Source organism: Dipodomys merriami, unplaced genomic scaffold (assembly GCF_024711535.1).
Source record: "Dipodomys merriami isolate MVZ:Mamm:240054 unplaced genomic scaffold, mDipMer1.0.p SCAF_34, whole genome shotgun sequence".
Taxonomy (NCBI): Eukaryota; Metazoa; Chordata; class Mammalia; order Rodentia; family Heteromyidae; genus Dipodomys; species Dipodomys merriami.
In genome coordinates, this window is record NW_027204937.1 from 399,600 (window position 1) to 421,462 (window position 21,863).

General features: G+C 44.8%; 1 protein-coding gene across 1 annotated transcript; it reads left to right on the plus strand.

Annotated features, from left to right (window-relative positions):
* Positions 1–721: 721 nt before the first annotated feature.
* Ttc4 (tetratricopeptide repeat domain 4) lies at positions 722–20,131 on the plus strand. The gene is made up of 10 exons (XM_069987126.1): positions 722–869; positions 1,083–1,200; positions 2,542–2,703; positions 3,810–3,887; positions 5,824–5,948; positions 9,326–9,412; positions 11,865–12,055; positions 12,878–12,959; positions 16,044–16,126; positions 18,730–20,131. The coding sequence occupies exons 1-10, from the start codon at positions 759–761 to the stop codon at positions 18,830–18,832; spliced, it is 1,140 nt and encodes a 379-aa protein (XP_069843227.1). The 5' UTR covers positions 722–758; the 3' UTR covers positions 18,833–20,131.
* Positions 20,132–21,863: the final 1,732 nt, after the last annotated feature.

Consider the following 21,863-nt stretch of genomic DNA (forward strand, 5'->3'; position numbering starts at 1 on the left):
CTAAAGTAGGAAGTGGGCCCTCACCAGACAGCAAATCTGTCCATGCCTTGATCTTGGACTTTATAGTCCCTAAACTTGTGAGAAGTTTAATGCGGCTTATAGGCCAAAAAGTTTTTGGAATTTCGTTTTAGCATCCTGAATAGATGAACATAGCTGCATGGGAAGGAACTCTGAAGAGGAGTCTTAGAGATGTGGAATACATTTGGGTACCAGAAATGTGGTGAGATTCCCCTGGGAAAGAGCATAGAGGTGATAGATGAGTGGAGAAGCACATATTCAAAGCCTCTGCTGGGGTTGAGGAACTCATGAAATTGACCACACAATCATCCTCAATTAATGGTAGTCCAAGGCCTTTGAGATTCTGGTACAAAGAGCAGAAAGCAGGGATGCTTCATTCGCACAGCCCTTTTTACTGCCGAGAATATTCTTGAACATTACCTCGAGTCTAGGCATCCCTGTGAGTTGAGGGAAAACGGGTCAACTTTGCTTCAAAGCCAGTGGAACTCCAGGAGTAGTCAGGCCACACCCTCTAGAAGACCACGCCCCCACGAGACAGCGGAACTCAAGGTGCACCGATCGGCCACACCCCTGGGCTGGCCACGCCCCCGGTAGGCCCGGCATCCAGGCAGGCGGAACCCCGGGCGCGCGGGCCGGCTGTAGCGCGGGGAGGGTTGAGGGAAGGACACCGCTCCGCCGGAAGGAGTTTCCGAGCTCTGCTCAGAGTCCCTGGAACCGCAGCTGGAGAACTTCGAAGTGCCATGGAGCCGTCGCCGCCAGACGCCGCCGCCGAGGACGACTTCGACTCCTTCCTGGAGAAGTTCCAGAGTCAGCCTTACCGCGGCGGCTTCCACGAGGACCAGTGGGAGGAGGTGGGCCACCGTGGGGACTCCGCACGTGTGTGGGGGTATCTGCGCTCTCGTTTTAAAATAGGGAAACTGAGGCACGTGTAGATGATAGCCGTTGATTAAGATAAGGACAGCTGGCCATTCAGACCTAACATTGGTGAGATTTGATAATGAGTCATGGCATTGGATCTACTCAGAAAATCCGTTCATGTACTTCATTCTCCAAATTTTATCCAGGAATTCGACAAGATTCCCCTATTTATGAAGAAAGCACCATCGGAAATTGATCCCAAAGAGAATCCTGACTTGGCTTGTCTCCAGTCAATTATATATGATGAGGAGCGATCTTCAGAAGGTATATTACATAACTAGCATTTGATTTGTGTCTCCACTGAGTTGTGGTGAAGTGTGAGAACAGTTCTGACTGGTAGCAAGTAGTGAGCTGACCCTAACTTGTCACCAATTCACTCCACAAAGCTCTGCCACTCGAGCCACGCCCCCAGCATCATTCCACACATCCTTTTTTTTCTCCTTCCTCCTCCTCTTCCACCTCCTCCTCCGCCTCCTCTTCCTCCTCTTCTTTTTTTGCCGGCTTGCACTCAGGGCCTGGTCTGTCCCTGAGAGCTTTTGCTGAAGGCTAACTTTGTACCACTTGAGTCACAGCACCACTCCCGACTTTTTCTGAGTAGTTTATTGGTCATAAGAGTCTTATGGACTTTTCTGCCCAGTTTCAAACGCCATACTCAGATCTCCATCTCCTGAGTAGCTAGCTAGGATTACTGGTGTGAGCCACCAGCACCCAGCTCACATGTATTTCTTTAGATAGCAACTGTTTGCACGGTTCCTGCCCTCCAAGGTCAGGCTCCAGTGAGAAGCCAAATTATCCTAAAGAATCAGGACAAACATGTAATAAGGGCCAACACTTAGGTGTGTTTGTGTATATACACATAATATATATATGTATATTTGTGTATATATGTATACATGTATGTACTTATACACACATATATCTTACTATAGCTATACCAAATGCTGTTGAAATGCTGGCTGAGAGTGAACTTACAGTGGATTGGCAATTGAAGCTGAAATGGAACAGTTTCATAGGCTTTTACTATGGCAAGGAAAATTTGCACTCCAGAGCATGAAAATGTAAGCAAAATCAGAAGTATAATTTCCTCCTATTTTCTTAGTAATTAAAAAACAAAGTTCTTAAAAGCTCGGATGCATATATTCTTTCCTTCATGCTTCTTGTGAGATACTTGGAATTGATCATAGCATTGTTTGTTTGATGATGTTTCTCCATATTGATATCCATTTTTTAACATAACTTTGATTTGTGTTTCCTTTTTCTATTGCTTTTTTCTCTTCTGTTTATCATATATTAGGTTATTACATGATTTAGAATCTTTTAAAAAGTAGAAATCTTTTTTGTTGTTGTTGCTGGTTTTTTTTTTGTTTTTTTTTTTTGGGTCCGGTCGTGGGGCCTGAACTCTAGGCCTGGGTGCTGTCCCTCAGCTCAAGGCTAGTGCTCTACCACTTGAGCCACAGTGCCACTTCTGGCTTTTTCTGCTTAGGTGGTGCTGAGGAATCGAACCCAGGGCTTCATGCATGCAAGGCAAGCACTCTACCACTGAGCCACCTTTTCAGCCCTAGAACTCTTTTTAAAAGTAGAAAATATTTTTCTTCTTTTTTGCAGAACAAGCCAAGACCTATAAAGATGAAGGTAATGACTACTTTAAAGAAAAAGACTATAAGAAAGCTGTGATTTCATACACTGAAGGATTAAAGAAGAAATGTGCAGATCCTGATTTGAATGCTGTCCTTTACACAAACCGGGCTGCAGCTCAGTACTATCTTGGTAATTTATTTCATTAAGTACTTTAAAAAGAATTAACTTAGGATAAAAGGCTATTGTGCTGGCTATTGGGAGGTTTAAGAATATCAGAGAAAGAGGGGCTGTTCAGAAACCTGGAATAATTGTATTCTGATCTTTCAACTAGACATAGGAAGATGGGAAACAGGTATTGTGTAATTTTAACTGGACCAGAAGAGTGACTTAGTCACTCTGTAAGTTTTTTTAGATTTTTTTTTTTTTTGACGGTTGTTGGGGCCTGAACTCTGGGCCTGGGCAATGTCCCTTAGCTCTTCAGTTCAAGGCTAGCACTCTACCACTTGAGCCACAACACCACTTCCAGCTTTTTTGCTTATGTGGTGCTGAAGAATTGAACCCAGGGCCTCATGCATGCAAGGCAAGCACTCTACCACTGAGCCACCTTCCCAGCCCGGTAAGTTTTAAACCAAGATGCTTCTGTAATTGTTTGTGAGTGGTACTAATGCTTGAATTCAATGCCTCACACTTTCTAGGCAAGCACTCTGCCACTTGAGCCACACCCCCAGTCCTTGAATGCTTCTCTTCTTTAGAGAAAACAAGCAAAAAAACCTTTTTTAAAAAAATTGTTTTGACCTTTTATCCTGCCAAAAGATGCTAGAAGGATTAATATTGTACTAGAAAGTTTTTGTTTCAATTCCAGATGGTATAGGACACCTTCAGAAACCATACATAGCCTTTGTTTCTAGGCGTAATGAGCAAATCCACCTGACCCCCTACAGCCACCAGCCACCCCTGAAGGGAAACAGGCTGTCACCCCCTGTTACTCAGCTCCCACACAAGAAAAGTTGTTTTTTGTTTTGTCAGTCGGAGGCTTGAACTCTGGCCTGGGTGCTGTTCCTTTAGCTCTTCAGCTCAAGGCTAGCGCTCTACCACCTGAGCCATAGTGCCACTGTGTTTATGTGGTACTGAGGGCCTTATGTGGTACTGAGGGCCTCATGCATGCGCAGAAAGCACTCTACCACTGAGCCACCTTCCCAGCCCCAAGAAGAATATTTTTATATTATCTTAGATCAGAAATATCCTGAACGTTCTGTCTCAAAACTTGGTATCTTTTTCTCGATGGCTTTTATTAGGTAATTTTCGTTCTGCTCTTAGTGATGTGACAGCTGCCAGGAAGCTAAAACCCAGCCACCTCAAAGCCATAATAAGAGGTAAGTCCTATAAAACTACACCATGACTAGCACTGTCATTGCTATCACCGCTCTAAAAAGTACCACTTAAGTCTTGATACTGAAGTGCTAGGATGCTGCAGTGAGGTCATCTTGTTTTTGGTATTGAGTTCCTGTTCCTTTTGAAAGGATTCCTCAAGGAGTAGTGCCCATTCAGCTCAAACTCTGTATGCCTTAAAAAGTTGTAGAAAATTGAAACTCCTAATATTAAATCAATAAAAAATAAAATTAATTAAAGCAGTTCCAAAAGTCATATTCTAATTACTTCTTTTCAAATTCGTTAATTGAAAGGCAAAAATCTTCAAATGCCATGTTAATATTAATTAAAGGAATAGTTGTAGGACCTTTGCAGATAACTCTGATGCTGAGGTTTTCCTGAACTGTTTTGTTCTCGTACAGTCTGACCCTTCTATGTAATAATGCCTTTATTACGTCTGTACTTCATCTTTTCTTTGAGAAATTCATAGTTGCTTTTGAAGCTTTATTCATCACTTCTCAGTCCTCCCTTTATTCTCATGGAACAGCCTAAATGCTTCTCAAGTTGTGCCTCTTTGGACGCTATTGGCTAAGGAGTGGCAAATAGGTTCAACCCCCTTAGCTTAGAGGAGAGAAAGTTCTGGATAAAGACTGGCACATACTGTAGTCTTGTAGAGTTAGTCTCAGCCTGGAAATCTTGATTCAGTTCTCAGTTTTACCACCTTCTTTTTGTTGTTGTTGTTGGTTGTGGGGCTTGAACTCTGTGCTTGGGCGCTGTCCCTCAGCTCTTCAGCTCAAGGAGAGCACTCTGCCACTTGAGACACAGCACCACTTCCGGTTTTCTGTTGGTTTATTGGAGATAAGAGTCTCACGGACTTTCCTGCCCAGGCTTGCTTTGAACCATGATCCTCAGATCTCAGCTTCCTGAGTAGCTAGAATTGCAGGTGTGAGCCACCAGTGCCTGGCTCAGTTTTACTTTCTTTTATTTATTTATTTATTTATTTTGTCGGTTGTGGGGCTTGAACTCTGGGCCTGGGCGCTGTCCCTCAGCTCTTCAGCTCAAGGCGAGTGCTCTACCATTTGAGCTACAGCGCCACTTCCGGTTTTCTGGTGGTTTATTGGAGATAGGAGTCTCACAGTCTCTCCTGCCCAGGCTGGCTTTGAACCGTGATCCTCAGATCTCAGCCTCCTGAGTAGCTAGGATTACAGGCGTGAGCCACCAGTGCCCGGCTCAGTTTTACTTTCTAATGTGACCTTGGCAAGATGACCTCTCTTGTTGTCAGTCTGCTCATCTCTATGAGGGTATTAGGTTCCTGTGACATTGCCTTTACAGTTTAACACTTAGAAAAGCCTAGTATGCATGGGATTGGGGCAGAAAGAGAGACTGATTACATGGATAGCCATAAAGAACAAAATTAGCAGGTACCTAATGTCTTTAGTCTTTGGTCTTGTGACTAGGTTGATGAATGACCCAGGCAGATTCTTTTCTCTCTGTTTGTCTGAAGTTCAGAGAGGTGCTGTCCTTTGTCCAAGTGGGTAAATGACAGCCAGATTCCCAGCCCAGGTTTGTGATTTCAAAGCCTGTATTCTCTGCCATGAAGCTGTAGTATTTTGTTTTTTTGTTTTGTCTTTGTCTAAGACCAGGACTTGAACTTGGTACCTGTTTTTACTTATTGGCTGGTGCTCTACCAACTGAGCCATGCCTCTGACCCCAAGAATTCTTTACTTATAGAGTTCTTAACACTGGGAGACTTACAAGAGTTTTGAGCTGAATGGGCACTAGAAATAGGATATTTCTGATCTAAGATATAAAATGTATTTTTCCTGTGTGGGAGCTGAAGAACAGGGGATGACAGCCTGTTCCCCTTCAGGGGTGGCTGGTGCTGTGGGGGCCAGTGGATTTTCTCGTTACTCCTAGACACAAAGGCTATGGTTTCTGCAGGGGCCCTGTGCCATCTGGAATTGAAACACTTTGCTGAGGCTGTGAGCTGGTGTGATGAAGGACTGCAAATAGATGCCAAGGAGAAGAAACTTATAGAGATGAGGTCTAAAGCAGACAAGTTGAGGGTGAGTAACAACAGACAGTTGACATTTGCTAGTTAGTATTACCCAGGTGGTGTCTTTTTGGTCATTGTAGAGTTTTTCCTAGCCACTGGGGTTATGGTTGAATGGCACAGTGTATGTTTTTTATACATGAGGCCCTGAGTTTAGTCCCTAGCACAATAACCAATTTCCCCCCCCCCCCCACACACACACACAAATCATCCTTACCCTTGAAGAACACACATAAGCAAACAAGTAAGTAAAGGTGAGCAAGAATATATGGTCTCGTGGGCTGGAAAGATGGCTCAGTGGTAGAGTGCTTGCCTTGTATACTTGAGGCCCTGGGTTCAATTCCTCAGGACTGCATAAGCAGAAAAAGCCGGAAGTGGCGCTGTGGTAGAGTGCTTGCCTTGTATACTTGAGGCCCTGGGTTCAATTCCTCAGGACTGCATAAGCAGAAAAAGCCGGAAGTGGCGCTGTGACTCAAGTGCTAAAGTGCTAGCCTTGAGCTGAAGAGCTGAGTGACAGTGCCCAGGCCGAGTTCAGGCCCCACAACCAACAACAACAACAACAAAAAGAATATATGGTCTCTGTGGTACAATATACAGTACTGCCAAGAGCAAGGTATACATGGAGACTGGCAGGCAGACAGAGGTTTTCTGAGAGAAGTGAGGCCTGGGCTAGGGCGCTTGACTGAGCAGTCTCCTTGGCTCAGTGATAATGGGGGATAATAATACACAAGAGTCCTAGGGGATATTTTAACAGATTTGGGTGTGCACATGCATGCCTGGGTGCATGTGTCACTAGGGTTTGAATTCAAGGCCTCTTCCTTGCTAGGAAATTGCTTTGCCACTTGAGCCATGCTCCCAGCCCTTTTTTACTCTTTACTGTTTTTAAAAATTAGAACTTTACTTTTGCCTTGGAACAGCCTCACACCACAATTTGGTCTTGTGACTAGGTTGATGAATGGCCCAGGCAGATTCTGCTCTCCGTTTCTGTTTCTCAGAGACATACTGTCCTTTGTCCCAGGTCTACTAGGTAAATGACAGCTAGATTCCCAGACCAGGTTTGTGATTTCAAAGCCTGTGTTCTCTGCCATGAAGCTGTAGCTGTACCTGTTCAAGTTGTTGGGTTATAGGCATGACCCTCTGCAGCTAGCCTTGAACACTACTTTTGCCAATGCTTAAATGTATGAATAGCCTTGGACAAGTTCCTGATATTTCTGAAGCTTGGTTCCATTTTTGAAAGTGAAGAACACAATATAACCCTCAGAGTTGTGGGGTTTTGTTTTTTGTTTTTGGTGTTTTGTTTTTTTTTTCTTGTGTTGGTCATGGGGCTTGAACTCTGGGCCTGGGCACTGTCCCTGAGTTCTTCAGCTCAAGGATAGCGCTCTAACACTTGAGCCACAGTGCTGCTTCCATCTTTTTCTGTTTATGTGGTGCTGAGGAATCGAACCCAGGGCCTTAGCATGTGAGGCAAGCACGCTACCACTGAGCTACCTTCCCAGCCCCCCCCCTTTTTAAAATGAAGATTAAATTAAAAATGTATGAAATGAAAAAAGTATATTTGTCTATGTCTATATGTATACTTGCATGAATGGGTAAGTAACTGGTGTAGTCATACAAGGGAGTATTAATCATGAAAGGGATTGATTGTTGCTATACAATGTGAGTAAACCTCAACTAAGCTAAATGAAAGAAGCCAGACACAAAAGGTCACATATAGTGTGATTGCATTATGTGAAACATCTAGAGTAGGTAAATTGAGGAGGCGGAAGGAGCCTAGCAGTAGCAGGGGCCAGGAGAGGATAGGCTGGGAGCTGAGGGTGAAACAGAAAGATGGAAGTTCCTTTTCAGGGTATCAGAAATGCAGAGCTAGATGTACTGATGGCCACACCATACAGTAAGCGTGCTGAAGGTCATTGAATGATGTACATTATAGCAGGTAATAATTTTACATTGCATGAGTTCTACTTCAATGAAGGTATAAACTGTCCATCAAAAATGATAAAATTATTAAGTGGGACTTAGTTATAATAATAAAAAAAACTTTTGCTTCACAAAAGGCATGGATAAGGAAACTAGAAGTGAAGCTATCCAGTGAGCGAATGTGCAGTGCTAGGATCTATGGAGGGTTGTGCACAGAGGCTCAAGGGTTCCCTGCCATACAAAAAGAAAAAAACTCCACAATGTAAAACCAGGGTGAATGGTAGAGACATGTCTCAAAAGGTTTCCAATGAGCACATGCCAATATGCCCAGCATAGCTCATCATCAGGGAAATGCAAGTTAAACCCCCCAGAATGGCTAGCATTGGAAAAGACTCGCAAGACAAATACTGGAGAGGATGAGGGGGACGAGACCTTTCCACATTGCCAAGGGATACAAAGTGGCGCTGCCATTTTGGAAGATTGTGGGCTTTTGGTTTGTTTTGTTGCATACCACCAGCGTTGGGATCTAGCAGTTAATACTAATTGATGTTTAGCTAAGAGATGTTATTTCACAGAACATGCTCGTGACAAGACTGGTGTGTGGTCCTGGTAGTGTCCTGGGGGGGTGGGGCGCCTTTGAGAGTGTCATCAAACTGACACCATCAGCTGATGCCATCCCTTGGCAGAGGGGATTGCAGAAGGAGAGGCCAAAATTGACCAGCCATACTCTCCCTCAGAGGGTGGGTTTTTGTTCACAAGACAGTGAAGACATATGTTAATTTTGTGGAAAAGGTGAGTGATGGTTTGTGCTTTATTTTAGAGTATGAGTTAGCAAACTGATGCCCAGGCCAAATCCAGCCTGTAACAAAGCATACTTTTTACATTCTCTAAAGGTTTATAAACAAAACCAGACGGCACATGGTCTATGAACCCTTAAATATTTGCAGTCTTCTTTGCAGAAAATATTGGCAAATTGCTGTGAAACAAATGTGAGGGTGAAACCAGGATCAGCTGGTGTTGGGCACATTGTTTTTGCCAGATTGAGTAAAAGGTACTTATTTCTTTGTGTAGAAGGCAGAACCTCTGATACATTCTTGCCCTGGGTTCTCCAGCCGCATAGAGAAGTGGTATTTGTCTGCCCCAGTGTCCACTGTTGTTTGGAGATGCATCCTGGTCTGTCTAAGCCCACTTTAGAGGTACACTTACCACTCCCTGTGTCTCACTGCCCTCCCTCGCATAGCCACACTAGTTACACTTTTCTTGTCTGCACCTCTCAGTAGACGGGGACCCCCTTGGGTACAGGAACTAGTTTCTGCCATAGTAGGTCTGATGCTGTGGTGTGTTATGTGAGCATTTATTGGCTGTATTGAGCACTGGCATCCTTGACAGGAGCTGGGGTGGATAGGGTCCAGGGTAGCCATTCAGGAGCAGGCTGGGGTAAGAGACACTCATGCATCTGAACTTCATTTCCAGCGGACTGAACAGAGGGATGTGAGGAAAGCAAAACTGAAAGAAAAGAAGGAGCAGAATCAGAATGAGGCTTTGCTCCAGGCCATCAAGGTGAGTCTTCGGCATCTCTCCCTGTGTGTGAAGTTCACCAGTGTGGGGAGCCTGCTAGGAGCTTCTCTTGGGATGCCCTGGCCACACCATGCTTGGTGAAGCAGGCAGACCACCTGAGCGGAGGGTGCACTCAGGGTTAAGGGTTCTTTCAGTTAATCATCTTAGAAGGTCTGAGGCAGGTCTTCTTGCTCCTGTTTTACTAGCTGAGAGAACAGTCTCAGAAAGGTGAAGAAACTTCACACTGGATTTCAGAGCCAGTTTGGTCCTTACCATGAGTCATACTGTACTCCAAGAAGGCTAACTTTTAAAAAGTGTTTTTATTATTGTAAAGGTGATGTGCAGAGGGGTTATAGTAAGAGAAGGATAATTTTTAGAATGTTGCTCTTATAACTGTAGCAAGCACAAGATCCTTCCTTTTGTTCCTTTATTTTCAAACCAGTGTAATGCAGATATCAAACCTTGATATCCAGCAAGTCACCCATTTGAGCTTCCTTTGTTTTCTTAAGGGAGATTTTATACAAGAGCCCTAGGAGATGAGAGGTGAGTCTTCTGTTTTACTCTGTGATCAGTTCATTTATAGTTGCATTATAATATTACGTAGAAGTCACTTGGAAGTTATGTTACCCACATGAGCCACTTGCTGACTTTGAAAACTTAAATGTTGCCAGGTGCTGTTGGCTCTCGTCTGTAATCCTAGCTACTCAGGAGGCTAAGATCCAGCCTGGGCAGGAAAGTCTATGAGACTCTTTTTTTTTTTTTGCTGGTCATGGGGCCTGAACTCAGGGCCTGGGTGCTATCCCTCAGCTCTTCAGCTCAAGGCTAGAGCTCTACCACCTGAGCCATAGCACCACTTCCGGCCTTTTCTGCTTATGTGGTGCTGAGGAATTGAACCCAGGGCCTCATGCATGCTAGGCAAGCACTCTACCACTGAGCTACCTTCCCAGCCCCTCTATGAGACTCTTATCTCCAATTAACCACCAGAAAACCAGAAGTGGAGCTGTGGCTCAAGTGGTAGAACGCTTGCCTTGAGCAGAAGAACTGAGGGACAGCGCCCAGAGTTCAAGCCCCATGACCCACAAAAAAAAAAAAAAAAAAAAAAAAGAAGAAAGAAAGAAGACTTCAGGGTGGCCCATGTCCTTCCAAAAAGCAACCTGATAATGCATATTAGCAAGTTAACTAGAGGGATACATTCTTGATTTTCTTCCTGATGCCCCCTCACAGGGCAAGATTTGGCCATTTTCCAGAATGGGGTGCCCAGATATATGCATAGACCTTTTCTTTTTAATTTTTGGTTCTCTAATACAACACTGGCTCTTAGGTCAATTACCTATAAAACATTCTCTATATCACACAGTGCTGCATTTTACTAATGGTTTAAGGCAGGGGTAGCTTTACTTATGTTCGTTATGGCTGTGTCTGTTTTCATATTACAGTTCAGAGTTGATTAAACTCAGTAGGCTCTTTGATCCTCTAAGAAAAAGTTTGCCAACCCCAGTTTAAGGGGCTGTTGTGAAGTCATTTTGACTGAAGGTGATTTCCCCTCTTTATTCTGTTTTTATTTATTTATTTATTTAGCCAGTCCTGGTGCTTGAACTCACAGCCTGGGCACTGTCCTTGAGCTTCTTTTGCTCAAGCCTAGCACTCTACCATTTGAGCCACAGCGCAACCTCTAGCCTTTTCTGTTTATGTGGTACTGAGGAATCGAATTCAGGGCTTCATGCATACTAGGCACGTACTCTACCACTGAGCCACATTCCCAGCCCTGATTTCCCTTCTCGTACAAATCTTGGGAACCTCAACACACATAAGAGGTGTCCCTACACCTTAGACTCTGACTGGTCCTGCACTGCCAAGATGGAGTAGTGTGCATCATTTCTCATATCCACATCCTCAGACAGAAACAAGTATTTTCACTTCAGTCTTCTCTGTGCCCTTGCACATATTCTTCCTTAGGACAAAATGTACTTCCTGTCCTCCTTTCTCAGCCTTTCAAAGTCTGGGCCCGAGCATGTCCTCGTCAGTCAACTGGACTTCCCCTGTCTACAGTTTCACAGCTCCACTTCTCTCTTTTCTTTCTTTTAAAAAAATGTTATATATTTTACTTACATGGTACTAAGGGCTTAATGAATGGTAGGCTAGCACTCTACCACTAAGCCACAGCTACATTTCTTGCCTTCTGTTACAATTCTTTCCATAGTGTCTCCTCTCTAGACCATAAACAGGCTTGAGGGCAGGGAGCCTTGTCGAGCTCTGTCTGTGACACAAGGACCAGCACATGGCAGGTGCCTGCTGGAGGTGAGTGACACAAGTGGTGCCTACTCTGCTTGGCCTCAGGAACAGTGAAGATGAGTCCTGTGCAGAGCTGGCACTCAGGGAACATGTTGTGAAGTGGGTTTGCACTCACTCCAACTAATGAGGTTTGTGTGTATGTGTGTTCTTGTCTTTAATCCAGGCTAGGAACATCAAGCTCATCTTTGAAGCTGCAGATGAAGATGAAGATTCAGTCTCAAGTGGTCTGAGTGAGAATCCTTACGGAGCCCGGCTAAGTCTAGATGGCCAGGGCCGGCTGAGTTGGCCCGTGCTCTTCCTATACCCAGAGTATGCCCAGTCTGATTTCATCTCTGCTTTTCACGAGGACTCCAGGTACTTCCTCACCCAAGAGCCCATTGCTTGCTTGCATGCTTTTTCCTGCTGTCTCAACAGGAAGGTCAAGTGGATTTTTGGTTGAGGAGGGAAGAGTATAGTTTAGGGGCTTTTACACAATCTGGTTGATAGGACCCCTCTATCCAATAGCTGATCGAGCCTTAACTCAGCAGCTTCGCTACAACACAAGTCTCATCTTCCTATGTCTGGGCTAATAAACGTAATACCACAGTACAGTGTTTACTAAATGGTGGAATGTGTCACTGTTGAAGTATGAAATCTTTTTTTTTTTTTGGTCGGTCGTGGGGCTTGAACTCTGGGCCTGGGCGTTGTCCCTCAGCTCTTCAGCTCAAGGCTAGCGCTCTACCACTTGAGCTACAGTGCCACTTCCGGTTTTCTGGTGGTTTATTGGAGATAGGAGTCTCACGGTCTCTCCTGCCCGGGCTGGCTTTGAACCGCGATCCTCAGATCTCAGCCTCCTGAGTAGCTAGGATTACAGGCGTGAGCCACCAGTGCCCGGCGAAGTATGAAATCATTTTAAATAACATATACACATTGTCATTTAAGTGAACAGTTACTAGAAAAAAATAACATACTACTTTAACTTCTGATTTCATAATGTGGTTAACTAAAGAATTTTAACAATTCTGAGTCTGTAAAGAAGGTGTGTTTTTGGAGTAGTGATTCACAACCATATTTTGGGTTTAAATATACATGTGCATGGTGTGTTTGGGTAGTCTTCTCTCTGAGTTGGTATCCAGGGACTGCTACAGGAGAATAGATCAGAAGTCATTGATAACAGAAACGACGTTATATCCTTAGGTTTATCGATCATTTAATGGTGATGTTTGGTGAAATGCCCTCCTGGGACTCAGAGCGAAAATACTGCCCTGATCACTTGGAGGTAAGAGACGTTGTGTTCACTTCTCCATGGACTTTTTAGAGGGAAGAAAATAGGGACAGAGATGAACTGTTTTTTTTTTTTTCCACTGTGCTAATATAGTAATATATATAATATAGTAATATATATAATACAGTAATATACAAAACAGCATTTACCATTTAGCCATTCTTTTTTTTTTTTCCTAGTTTTGTCTTGAACGTGGGCTTGGCACTGTCCTTGAGCTCGTTTGTTCAAGGCTAGTGATCTACTACTTTCAGCTACAGCTCACTTTCAGTTTTTGAGTGGTTAATTAGAGATGAGAATCTCACAGGGACTTTTGTGCCCCAGCTGGCTTTGAACTACAATCCTCAGATCTCGGCCTCCTTCATAACTAGGCGTACAGGTGTGAACTACCACCGCCAGGCTCATTTAGCCGTTCTTTGGCACATTCACTCTTTGTAAGCATTACCACCTCCCTGAGTCCTCCACCATCCCAACTGAAACCCTGCACTCATGAAATAGTGGCTCCCTGCTTTCCCCCTCCCTGCACCAGTCCTGCTTCTTGTATCTGAATTTTATTATCCCACATGTCAGTGGGATCATATCGTATTTGCCCTTTCATATTGGGCTTATTTCATGTCGTAGGGTATGTTGTACCTTACATATTATAGCATATGTCAGGTTTTTTGGTTTTTTTGTGTATTGGGGATTGAACCCAGAACCTTGTGTCAAATGCTCTACCACTGATCTATGTCTTCCTCTCCTGTTTGAGACAAAGTCTTGTGTTACCTTTGTCCACATGGATTCATGCTTCTGCTTTTGCCTTGGAAGTAGATGGTATTACAAGTGTTTGTCACCATTCCTAGCACAGCCTTCTTTTTAAGGCTGAATAATATTCCATTACAGTTTACAGAATAGAGAATTCATCTTTTGCTAGATCTGGTGGTACACATCTATAATTCTAACATGCAGAGGTCTGAGGCATGGTGATCCAGAGTTTGAGGGAGTCTAAGCTACATGATGAGTTTGAGGCTGGTCTGGACGACAGAGTGAGACCCTGTTTCAGAAAACAGAGAAAGAATAATTTCTGTCTGTGGTGTATGTAATCCCAGTATTGTAGGAGGCTGAGGCAAGAGTTCAGGCTTTAATGATAAAGAGTTCAAGGCTTTAATGATAACCTTTTCTCAAAAACAAAAATACTAGTTTCTAGATATTGAGAGTAAGATGCTAGCAGATGCACCAGCAACCCTGAAAACTTTCATGTGCATTTTCCACAAGCAAGAACTTTTCTTCATAATTCCCAAATAGCTGTCAAAGCCAGGAAATTAACATGGATACCTACTCCCATCTTACTAGTGACCTCAGGCTCTTTTCAGGTTTCACAGTTTGTCCCAGAAATGTTCTCCTTAGTCCAAAGTTCCTTTTCAGAAACAGAGTATATTCAGTGATCATCTCCTGTAGTCTCCTCCCACAAAAAATGAGTTTCTGGGACATCCCTTGGCTTTCCTCACGGACACCCCTGTGTAGATTCTAGATCATGTATTTTGTGGAGTGCTGTGTGGTTTGTCTTAGGCCTCCTGTGACGAGGCTGGAGTTCTGCATATGTGGCTGGAGTATCACGGAAGTAATGCTGTGTTCTCATTACATCCTATCAGTGGTGCCTGGTTTCCGTCTGTCCATCTGTCCTGTTCTGATGTTGGTCATACCTGATTGAGGACATGTCTGCCAGGATTCTCTACCATTACTATTTTTGCTTTGTTTGTTTGTTTGTGTAGAACTCGGGATTGAACTCAGGGCTTTGCACTTGCTAGGCACGTGAACTATTCCCCAACCTTTTTTGTTTTTGAGATGGGATCTTGCCAACTTTGTTTGGATTGGCCTGGAACTTAGTCCTGTCTCCACTTGCCAAGTAGTTGGGATTGTAGGCATGTGCCATCATGCCCAGATATATTTCTTCTTTGAAATTATGTAAATGTATCCCATTGCACTTCAACCTCTCAACATTTGTTTACTTACATCAGTGTTTTTTAAAATCATTTCTTCTTTATTCAGAGTTAAAATATGTTACCATGGTAATTTTTTAATGTTTATATTATCCTGGATTTGGCTGGTAGAAATCCCTTCACAGTTGTTTCTGTGTCCTTTTGACTTATTCCCAATTTAAGCTCTTGCTCTCTGAAACAAATGCATCAGGATTAAATAGAGCTTTCCTAACCCAGCTTTGAAATCAGCCATAGTTTCCTACAGAGGCTTGGTTCTTTCAGGGCAAGGGGACTCACTGCTCCTGTGCCTCACGGCGAGGGTGTCTTGCACGCGCGCACGTGTGTGTGTGTGTGTGTGTGTGTGTGTGTAAAAATAAGATGTACTTCTGCTCTGAGTCTAGTGCCATAGGACTTTTCTCCTTTTCTGTTTGTACTGATGAGTTATTTTGTTATTATCCCCATACTGGGGCTTGACTCAGGGCCTCACACTCCTGCTTAGCCTTTTCTCTCACAGTGTACCACTTGAACCACACAGCATTTCCATCTTTTTTAATTGGAGATCTGTTTCCTAGATTTGTCTGCCCAGGTTGGCTCTGAACTACATTCCTCAGATCTTAGCCTCATGAATAGCTGGGATTACAAGTGTGAGCCACTGGTGCCTAGCCTTTCACCCTCGTTGGTCCCTCTCCTTCCAGAGCCTTCTGGGACTTAGAGCCACCAGTATGGGTGCTGTATTCATGTTTTACTAACTCTGACATCCTATATTGCTCAGCCACCCTGAGTGACTGTCCTCTTTGAGCTCTGACCTGCACACAGCCTTCTCCCCCTGCTCAGGTTCTTTGGACCCCATGGCCTTCTGCCTCCAATACCTAACGGCTCTAGGACTAAATTTCAGGGAAGGGAAAGCTACACAGGCTGAGCTTGAGCACTGGCTTGCTTTCTTCCCATGGACCATGTTCTGTTTGGAGAGTAGACCTGAGTACAACCTTTTGTGCAGGGTCAAAGCACTCAGCCCACAGGGTGTGGGCAAGGAGGCTCCCCCCACCTCCCCAGGTGCCTCTGCAAGCCTCGAGATGCGCAAGCCTTTTTGGTCCCTGACTCCCGCTCCTGGTTAATCTTGCAGGTGTACTTTGAGGATGAGGACCGGGCAGAGCTGTACCAGGTGCCCCCCACGAGCACGCTGCTGCAGGTGTTGCAGCACCCCAGGTAAGTATCGCTGAGGGCGATGTTCCAGCTCCTCCCAGGGTAGGTGGCTCCTCAGTGGTTGCCTCAGATCCCCTTCTTTGCTCCGGGCACTGAGCTGTGTGACAGGACAGCCACAGGGCAGGTTGCAGTGTGACAAGATCTATCATCACACCACAGGCAGATACCTCCAGACCAGGGGGAGTGAGAGGGCAGGGAAGGGAAAGCCTGCCTCTCTACCTGAAGGCAGCTGAGTTTGTGTCCATTTCCTGAGTGTGCCTGTGTCTCTTGCTTCTGTTAGTGGGAAAGAGCAGTGGCTCTTAAAAACACATATACCTCCTCTCCTCACATGTGACCCCAAGCACACACTGCCTCTGGGGCTCTCGATGAGAATGCTGTTGCCTACATATTTCTCAGCAGATGTCAGTGACCTTGTAAATTGTGGGCCAGCGCCTTGGCAGGAGGGCGTCTTTGTGGTCAGAAGTGGCAGCAAGCGCAATTTGGCTGTCTCAGCTCTCTGAATCAACAAGCTGACTCTTTTTTTTTGGTCATGGGGCCTGAACTCTGGGCCTGGGCACTGTCCTTCAGCTCTTCAGCTTAAGGCTTACGCTCTACCACTTGAACTACAGTGCCACTTCCGGTTTTCTGGTGGTTTATTGGAGATAAGAGTTTCACCGACTTTCCTGCCCGGGCTGGCTTTGAACCGCGATCCTCAGAGCTCAGCCTCCTGAGCAGCTAGGATTACAGGTGTGAGCTACGGGCACCTGGCTAACAAGCTGACTCTTAGACTGCTTTTCTCCAGCCTTGAGCCTGGGGATAAGAAAGGCAGATACTTCTGTACTTAGGCTGAGGAAAGAGGAAATTGAGGTGACGGAGAGCTGAGTTAGGACACACGTGAAGCATAACATGGATGGACCTGCTCAGGAGTATAAGCTCTGTCCTGAGTGTGGCCACTTTTCTCTCTGGTTTCAGAGGATGTTTTGTTTCTACAGATTTGAAGTGTTCTGTTTGCTGGCGAGGTCTGTAATAGGAGGGGATGGATTGGAGAGCCTAGCAGACTGGATGGGATTGGTGGAAAAGCAGACTGTATCTGCTTTGGCTTAGGAAGCAACGGAGGAAAAGTTCTCCAGACCCAATCAATACTTCACTTCTTTGTGTTTTTCTCTGAGCTGAAATTGTCCTTCTCAAAGTTTATGGACAAAATTTTAGCTGTTTATTTTTTTATTGTAGTGCCATCCTGGGGCTTTAACTCAGCCCGGGTGCTGTGCCTGAGCTTTTGTGCACAGGGCTAGCATTTTATCACTTAAACCACAGCCTCACTTCTGGCTTTTTTGGTGGTTAATTGGAGATATAGAGTCTCATGGGATTTCCTGCCTGCCTGGCTTTGAGCCCCGATCTTAAGATCTCAGCCTCTTAAGTAGCTAGGATTATTTATTGTTAACAAATTACCCATAATTCTTCAAAGGTCTGAGATCCTCCCAACACAATATGTCTAAAAAATAAGGGAGAGATCTTGGTAAAATATAGATGGAGCCCGACAAGAAATGTACTCATTACCTTACTGATGTATCTGTAACCTCTCTGTACCGCATCTTTACAAGAAAATAAAGTAAAAAAAAAAATGTAGATGAATTCATGGAGGAAAATCAACTTCATACTTTCAGAAAATGAAAGTGTTGGGGCTGGGAAGGTGGCTTAGTGGTACAGTGCTTGCCTATTGCATGCATGAGGCCCTGGGTTCGATTCCTCAATACCACATAAGCAGAAAAGGCTAGAAGTGGTACTGTGGCTCAAGTGCTAGCCTTGAGCAGAAGAGGTAAGAGACAGCGCCCAGGCCCAGAGTTCAGGCCCTAAGACTGACAAAAAAAAAAAAAATTAAATGAAAGTGTTGTAAGTGGCTACTTTTTAAATTACTAACATAGCTTAGGAACCATTCAGGACTGGTTTCTGGCAACTCCAGACCCTGAACTGGGTGGATCCAAGAAACAGGACCCTCTAGAGGTTGGCCCCTTCATATTGCCATTACCTTGGCCTGGCAGGTCAATGCTTGTCCGCCCCTCCAGCCCTGTCTCATGTTTGCTTTATGGCCCCAGCAAATGCTTGGGTTACCTAAATCTCCTAGGCCTCTCCTCCCCTCCAGCCCTTCCCCAGATTAAAGCCAGCTTCAGACTTGGCATCTTCTAGGAAGCCTTTCCTGTTCCCCTGCCTGTGGAGGGAATCAGGCCTCTGTGGGTTAATGCTGTGCTTCACAAACCTTCCTCTGTTGTATTTGTTATCCTTGATGGGTTCTTTATCTTCCTTTACCAGGGCTGAGCTTGAGAGCAAAAACAATGGTTTTTAATCTCTTGTATTTTCAGCATGGGACCTGTCTTACCCGAGTTACTCATGGAATGAAATGAATGAAAAGCAAATTTTATACTTACATTTCGTGTTTAGACATAGGTGAGCCTGTGCTAGAGTGCTGCCTTACAGGTTCTTCAAGGCTATCAGGGGGAATGTCAGGCTGATTTCAATTGACCTAGGAACAACCAAACAAACAAATGTTTACCAACACCCAAAGCTTCACCTTGAGTATGTTCGGGAAGGTCCATGGATGATTAACCCAGTCTTTGCTGTGTTCCTTGCAGGTACTTTGTAAAAGCTCTGACGCCAGCATTTCTAGTCTGTGTAGGAGGCTCTAGTTTTTGTAAGAATTACCTCCGGGGAAGAAAGGTGTACAGGGTAAAGTGATGGAGCCAGACCTCCTGGATCTCCTTCCTCACCTTCCTCTGCTGAAATCTAGCACATTTGAAGCTGCTGGACATGCCACAAGTCCAGCCCTTTCTTTCTGTCATCTTGAGGACACTCTCCTTCCTAGCCTTGTGCTGAAGGAGCTGTGACTTCCCTGAATTGTGTCCCCCTGGCCAAGTTAGTGACTCCAGCTGGTCATTATTCTCCTCTGTGGATCCAGAGCCCTGGATGGTGGTCAGGGCATCCTTGAAGTCCATTTCTGAAGGGGACCATGTGCTGCAGTTCCCACAGCAGTTGGCTTTGGTACCACACTGGCCTGAAGAAACTGACTTGGATCCAGTAACATGGCTGTGCAAGAAGACACCTCCAAGGCAGTAAACCTACTCTGCCTGGACTAAGACTGAGACACTATGGCCAACAGTTGTTTGAGCAGCGTGGAGAGAGCTGCATAGGGTGTTGTAGATTCTGTGAATAAATGGGGTAGAAAAGCCACTAGATACCCCTCAAAATTTTGCAGTTTCTCTCATCTCTCATTTGGACATTTCTACCCAACTTCTGGGCTCAAGTTATCCTCCTGTCTTAGCCTCCTTAGGCTTAGGTTACAGGCATGCCTCTCTTTGCCTGGCCAGGATTTATGCCCCCCCCCCCCTTTATTTTTAATGTGTTTGTCTTTGGTCTTGAAGTCAGGGCCTTGGTGCTTGTCCCTGATCTTTTTGTTCTCAAGGTTAGCATTCTACCCCTTGAGTCACAGTTCCACTTTGAGTTTTTTTGATAGATGGTTGGGTATTAGTCTCAAAGACTTTCCTGCCTAGGCTGGCTTTGAACTGCAATCCTCAGATTTCAGCTCCTTAGTAGCTAGGATCACAGGCATGAGTAACCAGCACCCAGCTCAGTTTTATGCCCATGTTGTGGCATTGTCATAGGATGAATTTTGTTTTCAGTTTTACCATTTCCTAGGATTTTGACTGTCCTTAACTATAGCTGTGTGACTTCCTGCAGTGCTCACCCTTGCCCCCAGGGCCGCATACTTTCTGCTTCTATGCACAGGGTACAGATGTGACTGTGCCCATGTGGACAGAAGTTTGAGGAGCTGGGCACGGTAGCTTGTGTTTACCCTTTACCATCAGAACCCCTTTCCCAAATAGATGCAGCCTTTTCAGCCTGGTGCCAGGATAGGAAGATGTGCAACAGCCAAAGCTGCTGACCTGCAACCGTTGATTGTAACAGGAATGACTGTGTGTTGAAGTAAGCTCCCAGCTGACTAATACAACATTAAACTGAACCAGCCGCTGTCTTTTGGATGGAGTACTGTGGGTTTTGTGTTGTGGGCCCCATTGCTTCTGGAAGAGAAATTAGCTCTGGGGTATTTACAGAGCATCGTTAGCTTTCCTCCCAAGAACGGGTCTCTACAAGTCCAGGTCAGCCATGTCTATCATTTTCTCCCCAGCTTCTGTCTCCCTTGCTTCTCTCCCTTGCCCCTCCAGTGATGTCACAGCTATGTAGGTGCTTTTGGCATCAGGTGAGTCAGACTAGGGATGCCTGTAAATACCTTAGAGCAAGAAGTTGCCTAGTCCCAGTGGTCAGTCATTCTGAGCTGGAGAAATGTTACATTAAACTAAAAATCTAAAATACGAGTTTCTTTTAATGATAATGGGATTTAAACTCAGGGCCTGGCACTTGCTAATAAGCAGGAACGGTATTACATTAGCCATGTTCCCAGTCCTTTTTTGCTTGGGTTATTTTTCAGGTAAGATCTTTAGATTTTTTGTTTTTTGTTTTTGCCTTGGACTAGCTTCAGATTTTAATACTCCTACCCAGAGCTGGGATGTAGCTCAGTGGCAAAGTGCTTGCAACATCCTGGGTTTGATTCCCAGTACCAAAAAAAGAGACAATAATAATAATACTCCTACCCATTGCTTCCTATGTAGCTGGGATCACGGATATGTACCGTCACACCTGGCTCAGTGATTGTGATGGGGTTTGTTAAATCCCAGCTCATATAACTTGAAGTTTTGGGGAGAGGAGGGCAGTCTTGGGGTTTGAAATGTGTTTGCTAGCAGGCATGCCATTACTTGAACCATGTCCACCAGCCCTTTTCCTTCTGATTATTTTTGGCAAGTCTTGCTTTTTGCCCAGGATAAATATCATGCATGTTACATGACATTGTTTCTGAACTGTCAAGTGGAGCAGAGTGGCAGAGAAGTGGAAGTTCTCTGACTCTGCAGCATGTTCATGCTCATGCCTGGTGTGGAAAATAGAGCTTGCCCCTTCTGGTCAAGGTTGAGTGGACAGCCCTTGCAGAAGAGGCCAGAGGGAGCCTGTAACTAGTGGTGGACACACAGGTCCCATGGTGTGTCTGTGGCTGGAGAGAAGCCTTTGTGCCTAGAAAGGGGCCTGCTTGAAACCTGGGTCGGTGGGCAACATACTGTCCTTAAATAGTCTGGTGGCCTAGCTTTGTGGCCCTCCACCCTAGTTAGGTGAGAGGTTGAGAGAGGAGATTCCTAAGGGCCTCAACAGTTGTGCATTTTGGGTTTAGGAACATTATGAACTTGGGTCAGAAGTAAACATCAGGGGTTGAGAAGATGGCTCAGTGGTATGAATGAGGCCTTTGGTTCGATTCCTTAGCACCACATAAGCAGAAAAAGCTGGAAGTGGCGCTATGGCTCAAATGGTAGAGTGCTAGCTGAAGGACAGTGCCCAGGCCCAGACTTCAGACCTCACTACCAAAAAACAAACAAACAAACAAAAACATTGTCGCTACAACAAAATTACAGGGAATGTGAACATTCTTTTCAGTATTTACAGTGTTGAAAGTCTCCGTTTTCCAATCAAAGGACATAGAGCAGCAAAGTGGATTTAAAACAAGGCCTATTTGCCTGCCTTAGAGAAGATCCACTTTCAGCCTTGTGAAAGTCTATTCCTTATATACTTGTAGACTATTTGCTGACTACAAGAAACACATATCACTAGCTACCCAGAAGGCTGCAATCTGAGGATCATGGTTCTAAGCCAGCTCAGGCAGGAAAGTCTG